Genomic DNA, 7739 nt, shown 5'->3' on the forward strand with positions numbered 1-7739 from the left:
CCCACTCCAATATTCTTGCCTGGAGAATCCCATGGACTGAGGAGCCTGGCGGGCTGTGGTTCATAGGGTTGCAAAGAGTCCAACACAACTGAAGCAACTTAGCATGTGCATGCATGAGATAAAACAGTGACCTTCAAATCCATCCATGGGCTTTTGGGGACAGATGCCCTAGAGAAGGAAATAAAACTTTGGTTGATGTCATCTGGAGGTGCCCACTGACCACCTGTACTTCATCCCCGACTCTCTCCTCTCTCCAACAGATAACTGAGGATAGATCTACCACTGATGCCTATTTCCAACCTGCTGTGATGTCTTGTTTGATTAGAGTCAGTTCAGGAAGCAGATGGAATACTTTATATACTGTCTGCCTATTAGATAGAAGTCTGAGGAAAGGAAAACAGACCTGAGTCAAATCCTGAATTGGGAGCAGTGAGATCTTACCATGTTTTGGATTGTCTCCAAGGTCCTTACATTTCTTCCCAGGAGACCAGCCCTGGCCCCGTTTTAGGGAATTCTCTCACCTTGCTCCCCATGCCTCTTCCAATTCTGATCCTGCTCAGACCCCATTCTCACTCAGTCCCCTCTCTCTACTGTTTTGCAGATGCAAAGAGTTTGGCAGAAATGTTGATAAGGTGGGTGTCACATCACTACTTCCTCTCTCCTCCCATTTCCGTCCCCTCACCCAGGGTAGAGGCTTCTAAGACTCCACTATCCTGCAAAACCTCTCCCCCAACCCCTTGTGGCTGCCTTGTCACCCACCTCCAGCCCTTCTCCCCACAGCAAGAACAACCGAAGCTTTGACACCCCTGTGAAGGGGCCACCCCAGGGCCCACGGCTACACATTGACATCCCCAGGGTCCAGCTGCTCATCGAGGACAAGGAGGGCATCAAGCAGCTGGGTGAGTGACAGGTGCCACGAGCTCTGTGTCCTGCTGAGGGGGCTTCCCCAGGCCACATCCCATGAAGGGCAACCACCAGTCCTCAGACAGTGCCCGGGGTTCTGGAAGCAGCCCCATCAACAACTCCACAACCTCAGAACTCACTGCAGCTTCTCTCAAGGACTGGGTTGCCTCCTCTGTTAATGGGGAGACCTTACCTGACCTTTCTTAGGTTCAATGTCAGATAAAGACAAAGAGAAATTTGGGAAGCAAAGATGGTGCCCAAAGGGAAGGATTCCTGCTGATTGTGTTTTTTCCTCCAGGAGATGACAAGGCCACCATCCCTGTGACCGATGCTGAGTTCAGCCAGGCTGTCAATCCTCAGAGTTTCTGCACCGGAGTCTCCTTGCACCACCCAGCCCTCATCCAGAGCTCAGGACCCCTGATCGACATGTCTGACATCCGGCCTGGCACTAGTAAGCACCATCCCCAGGAAGACAGCCCTCCTCCCAGATGAGGTTTCTTGGGCACAGCATAATGCAGAGGTGACTTTTTTTTTTAAAGGAGGGAGGAGCAGCATGGAAGAATGGAAAGAGCACTGGAAATAGAGTTTAGAGACCTTGATTACAGACCCACTAGCTGTGGCCTTGGGCATATCACTCACCTTATCTCTCTGGGCCTCACTTTCTTTCCCTAGAAATTTTGAGAGGGTTAGTTGTTCTTTCTCTCCAAGGGCCTCTGCATCTTCCGCTGAGACGCTGGACGTAAGGACAGAATACATACAGGCCTGTAGGGAATGAATGGACAGTCATGAGGCTGCAGGAGAGGAGGTTACATTCTCCCCAGGCTGTAGAAAAGATGGGGTGGCCAGGGAGGACTAGGATGCTGCCCACTGCCCGAATCCCTGACACTGCTGCCCTCCTCCTCCGTGGACAGCTCTGTGTTCAGGAAAGGCAGCACGCTCAGCTTTCCCAGGGGAGCTTCTGCGGCTGCTCCTGCCTCCTCCCTTGCTCCCCGCTGCCCTTTCTGGTAAATGCCAGCTGCCCAAGCCTGAGTGGCCGCAGCTGGAGGGTGCTAGCTCTTGATTCCTCTCCGCAGATCCAGTCTCCAGAAAGAATGTGAAGTCAGCCCACAGCACCCGGAACCGGTACTCAAGCCAGTGGACTCTGACCAAGTGTCAGGCCTCCACCCCCGCCCGTACCCTCGCCTCCGACTGGCGCACGGTGGGCTCCCAGCATGGTGCCACTGTCACCGAGAGCGACAGCTACAGTGCCAGCCTCTCCCAGGACACAGGTAAGCCCGGGACGGCTCCTGCTCACTCTCCTCAGGCCCCCCCATTCCCCATCTTCTACTTTCCCCACTCCTACCCACCAGCACGGAGTCCAACGCACCAGTCAGTTTCATGTCCAGCTGGTCACTGACTTACCCTGTGGCTGTAACAAAAACTCTTGACCTAACCGAGCTCTGCTTGTCAAGGATTTCATTTTGCTCTCCCAAAAGATGATGGAGAAAATGGTACACATGATGTTCATTGGAGAAGAGGTTAAGGCTTGCTCAGAGGGTGATGCTTATTATCAAGAACAAAAGCTGTGGGCTTCCCTGGTGGCTCAGTCATAAAGAATCCACCTGCCAATGCAGGAGACACGAGTTCCATCCCTGATCTGGGAAGATCCCACATGCTGCAGAGCAACAAAGCCCGTGTGCCACAACTATTGAGCCTGTCCTCTAGACCCCAGGAGCCACAACCACTGAGCCCGTGTGTTGCAGCTACTGAAGCCTGAGCACCCGAGAGCCTGTGCTCCACAACAAGAGAAGCCACCACTATGAGAAGTGCACACCTCGCCACTAGAGAGTAGCCCCCACTTGCCTGCACAGCAACAAAGACCCGGCACAGCCATAAACAAATAGATTTCAGAAAGAATGAAAGCTGTTTTGCATTTTGTTAGTCAACAACCCCACTTTTTTATTAATTAATTAATTTTAATTGGAGGCTAATTACTTGACAATATTGTGGTGGGTTTTCCCATATACTGATATAAATCGGCCATGGGTGCATATGTGTCCCCCATCCTGAAACCACCCCCCCACCTCCCTTCGTCCCTCTGGGTTGTCCCAGAGCACCGGCTTTGAGTGCCCTGCTGCATGCATCGAACTTGCATGGTCATCTATTCTACATATGGTAATGTACATGTCTCAATGCTATTCTCTCAGATCATCCCACCCTCGCCTTCTCCCACAGAGTCCAAAAGTCTATTCTTTATTTTCCCACTTTTGCCACCACCACTGCCTTCACAGGGAGGGAGCAGGGTCATGTGAGCCTCATCCACTCCGTAGTCAGGCTTTCAGATGGCTACTGGGGTTATGGTTAAGGTAACCGCTCAATCTGGTCTCATTTCCACCCTCTCCCCATAAGCCCACTTTATTTTTTATTGAGCTATAACTGATATATAACATTTCGTTTCAGGTGTACAACATAATGATCCGATATTTGTATACACTGCAAAATGACTGCCACAAGAAGTGTACTTAACATCCTTCACCACATACAGTTTTTTTTCTTATATTGAGAACTTTAAAGAACTACTCTCTTAGTAACATTCAAATATTCAATACAGTGTTATTAAGAATAGTTCTCATGCTGTACCTTATATTCCCATGACTTATTTTACAACTGGACGTTTGTACCTCTTGACCACCTTCACCCATTTCGCCACACACACCTCTGGCAACCACTAATCTATTCTCTGTAACTGTGAGCTTAGGGGTTTTGTTTGTTGTTGTTTTGGGGTGTTTTTAGAATCCATATATAAGTGATATCATGCTGTGTTTGTCTTTCTTTGGTTTATTTCACTGAGCATGATGCCCTTGAGGTCCATGCATATCTTCCCAAATGGCAAGACTGCCTTTTTAATGACTGAACACTGTCTCACTGTGTGTGATAGTGTTTGTGTGTGTCTTTTTAGTCTATTCACCCACTCACGGACACACAGGTGCCTCTGTATCTTGGCTCTTGTAAATAATGCTGCAGTGAATATGGGGGCGCCACTCATTCCCTTTTAACTTTGTGCCCCCCATCTCCCAAGACAAAGGACGGAACAGCATGGTGTCCACTGAGAGCGCCTCTTCCACCTACGAGGAGCTGGCCCGGGCCTACGAGCACGCCAAGCTGGAGGAGCAACTGCAGCACGCCAAGTTTGAGATCACCGAATGCTTCATCTCCGACAGCTCCTCTGACCAGATGACCACGGGCACCAACGAGAATGCGGACAGCATGACGTCCATGAGCACACCCTCAGAGCCCGGCATCTGCCGCTTCACCGCCTCCCCACCCAAGCCCCAGGACGCTGACCGGGGGAAGAACGTGGCTGTACCCATCCCTCACCGGGCCAACAAGAGTGAGTGTTCAGACCACCTCCCTTGCCGTGTCCCCGCCTTCCAACCCCCTGAGCCTAGGCTAGAACCTAGCCCTGCCTGCACCCTACCCGCCCGCCCAGCACGGCTCCTTGGCAGTGGGGTATAGTGCAGAGAGCAAGGACTTGGGAGCAGTCGGGTATAGTGCAGACAGCAAGGACTTGGGAGCAAGCAGATCTGGGTTCACATCCTGTCTCAAATGCTTAATACCTCTGTGACCTCGAGCAAGTCATGGAACCTCTCTGGCCTTAATTTTCTTGTTTTTGAAATGCAAACGAGAGCATATACTTTGCATTGTTATAATGAGTATTAAAAATGATGTCCATGCCTGGCACAGAGTTAAGGGGCAATCCTGGTAGCTATGTCCATGGTGGTCAAACCTCATAGTGGGCAGTGACCCAGCCTGACAGGGAACATCTGATTCCAGGACCCTGGCCAGAGTATATGCCCTTTGAGGTCAGCAGGGCAGGTCTAGGATAAGCAGGGGGAGGGAAGCAAGGGTGCCCACAAGTAGACATCAGGGCCACCATATGCAAGGCACAGGCTGTCAAACCAGGCAGTCTGGTCTGCTCGGCAGTGTCCTTGCTAAGGGGCCACCCTGAACTAGGGGTTCAGGGTCATCTAGAAAAGAGCACAGGTTAACAGAAAGAATAGAGACCTAGGAGTCCAGCAGCCCTTTACGACTCCCCCTCCCCATCCAGCTCTGTGAATTTGGGTAAGTTACTTAATCTCTCTGAACCTCAGTTTCCTCATTTGCAAAATCCAAGCAGGTATTAACGTATCCAGGGGTCTGCGGGGTCTAAATGAGATGACCTAAAGAGTGGCTGGCATAGTGGACAGGAGAGGGGCCTGTGCACAGGGTGCCCACAGGGCGGAGGGATCAGGATGTGGGGTCCTGGAAGCGTGTCCTGTGGAGGCACTGAGAAAAAGGAGGAACATTCTGCCTGGAGAAGACAGGACGGAGGAGAGGGATGCGGAAACGAAGCGGAGTCAGACGTCTGAACGGAGGCTTGGGAAAGCAGGGAGGCCGGCTCTGGTGGCCTTCAGAGGACAGAATCAGGTTGAATGTGGCGAATTGACAAGGATTGACATTCCTTTCCTTCTCAGGGTATAGAAAAGCTTTCTAACAGCCAGAGCTTTTGGATGACCATGTTTAGAAAATGAGCCCACCCCCAGCTGAAGCTGATCAGTTATAGTGAACAATTAATAATAGGGATCAATCTATTGAGCAACACCGTGCCGCTGTATTGCAGCCTTTTCCCTGTGTGTGTTAGTTGTTCAGTCGTGTCCAACTCTTGGCGATCCCCATGGACTGACTATAGCTCTCCAGGCTCCTCTGTCCATGGAATTCTCCAGGCAAGAATACTGGAATGGGTTGCCATTTCCTTCTCCAGGGGATCCTCCCGACCCAGGGATTGAACCTGGGTCTACCGCACTGCAAACAGATGCTTTACCGTCTGAGCCACCAGGGATGCCCAACACAGGAAATGTGACTCAACACAGGAAACCTCACTCCGCCCCAACACGGGCAGGATTGACTGACTGACAGCTCTTTCTGGATTCCGTGGGTGGTGGTGCGTGGCCTTCTTGGAGCGATTTTTCTGGTTAATTCTGATAAGGAGCCTTTTCCCTACTTTGTCTCATTCCCTCCTCACAGAATTACTGTAGGGAGAAGAGATTATCCCCATTTCATAGATGAGGAAACCAAGGCTCAGAGAGGCCAAGTGACTGATCTTTCCTTGACTGGTTACTGCCCATGGGTGGAGGGACTGGCTGAGGGCTGGGGGCGGGGGAACAGGCTGCTTCCAAGAGGCGTCTGCCGCTGACACCACGCACTTCCTCCCTTCCAGGTGACTACTGTAACCTGCCCCTGTACGCCAAGTCGGAGGCCTTCTTCCGAAAGGCAGAGGGGCGTGAGCCCTGCCCCGTGGTCCCGCCCCGCGAGGCCTCCATCAGGAACGTGACTCGAACCTACCACCCCCAGGCTCGCCACCTGACCCTGGACCCTGCCAGCAAGCCCCTGGGCCTTCCGCACCCCGGGGCCCCCACGGCCGCCTCCACCGCCACCTTACCTCAGAGGACTCTGGCCATGCCGGCACCCCCCGCCGGCCCGGCCCCCGCAGCCCCCGGTCCCACCCCCGCCGAGCCCCCGGCGGCCCCCAGCACCGCCCCTCCGGCCCCCAGCACCGAGCCTCCGCGGGCCGGGGGCCCACACACCAAAATGGGGGGCTCCAGGGACTCACTTCTCGAGATGAGCACGTCGGGGGTGGGGAGGTCTCAGAAGCAGGGGGCCGGAGCCTACTCCAAGTCCTACACCCTGGTGTAAGGGCGCAGCCGGAAGGGCGGCCACGAGCCTGGACCTGTCTGCACCTCCAGCCCTCACACACCAACTTGGCTGATTTCCTGCATTATTTATATCAAACTGACAAAAACCCACCAACAAGGAAAAAACAACCCCCCGAGTCATGAACGCCTGTACATAGAACTCTTTTGTACAAATGAAACTATTTTCTTCTTCTCCATGAAGCCAGGGCACAAAGAATTTGACAGTACACGTCAAATCCCCCCACCCCACAAAATCTGCGTGGAGAGATATATACCTATATAGAGGGATAGGAGCACAGCGATGAGCTATATATCTATATATTTCTCTCACCTTATTTTGAGACAGAGGCACAAAGACTCAGCAATTTTTCCCTCCTACTCACCCTCCCTCCGATCTAGGTGGTTTTGACAAAGACCAAGATCCCAACTCAGAGACACTGCATGCGATTTTACTGTTCCAAAAAAAAAAAACCAGAGGTTGCTTCAATTTGCAGATGCTTATGTGTTAATACCTTTTTCTATGAAAAAAGACCCAGCGCCGTGTGCAATAAAGGTTATGTTTCTATGTGGTCGCTTTTTTCCCATCTGGCAAGGGTCAGTGAGGAGGCAGGGACAAGAGGCCCCTCTACCAGGCCGTTGGTCTTCGAGGGGAGAGACTTTGAGAAGCCCAGCTTAAGCTCAGCACGTTAAACTTTTAAAAAGGCTTTCCATTAGCCAAGCTGCCTCCTTGGGCACCTGTTCCATTCTCTGTTCTGTGCTGGGCCCTACAAGGGACCAGCTGTGTGTCTTTGGTTTCCTAAACCTCTCTGAACCACAGTTCACTTGTCGGTAAAATGAGGCAATCTCGGTGAGAGCACTGGGAAGCCGATATGGGGATGGGGGGCTGTGTTTACTGGCTTCTGTCTGCCCTTTGGGAGAATGCAGTGTAGCCAGGTGAGCAAAGCCACTCTAACAGCTAGGGGGCTGTGAAGTTGTGTAAACGGTGCCTCTAAACTGGGAGGGAGAGATTGTGTTATCCCGGCGGGGACCAGCCAAAGCTTGAAGTTCTCAGCTAACTCTTGTTAGAGCAAGATGAGCCCAAAGGGAAAAGGAGTGAGGTCATCAGAGGTCCGAGAGGTGAAAAGG

At 52.2% G+C, this 7739-nt stretch overlaps 1 protein-coding gene and 1 long non-coding RNA gene across 4 annotated transcripts in view; one reads left to right on the plus strand and one right to left on the minus strand.

The window, feature by feature from the left end:
* The window catches only part of DSCAML1 (DS cell adhesion molecule like 1), a 370395-nt gene extending 363216 nt beyond the window's left edge, over positions 1-7179 (plus strand). For both annotated transcript variants that reach the window (XM_044929701.2, XM_045162982.1), the window contains 6 exons: positions 602-632; positions 781-899; positions 1202-1354; positions 1977-2171; positions 3962-4273; positions 6140-7179. In XM_044929701.2, the coding sequence (XP_044785636.2) occupies positions 602-632; positions 781-899; positions 1202-1354; positions 1977-2171; positions 3962-4273; positions 6140-6615 (1286 nt within the window). In that variant the 3' untranslated portion in view covers positions 6616-7179. The remainder of the gene's footprint in view (positions 1-601; positions 633-780; positions 900-1201; positions 1355-1976; positions 2172-3961; positions 4274-6139) is intronic.
* On the minus strand, positions 20-7261 carry LOC123329809. Of its 2 annotated transcripts, none has more exons than XR_006545390.1 (3): positions 7127-7261; positions 1543-1665; positions 20-168 (listed from the first exon to the last, which is right to left on the minus strand). It is a non-coding gene; the product is annotated as an uncharacterized LOC123329809 (long non-coding RNA). The 2 variants fall into 2 exon arrangements; XR_006545391.1 differs by lacking the exon at positions 7127-7261 and adding an exon at positions 6533-6667.
* Between the last annotated feature and the right edge of the window lie 478 nt (positions 7262-7739).

Source organism: Bubalus bubalis, chromosome 16, assembly GCF_019923935.1.
Source record: "Bubalus bubalis isolate 160015118507 breed Murrah chromosome 16, NDDB_SH_1, whole genome shotgun sequence".
Lineage (NCBI taxonomy): Eukaryota > Metazoa > Chordata > Mammalia > Artiodactyla > Bovidae > Bubalus > Bubalus bubalis.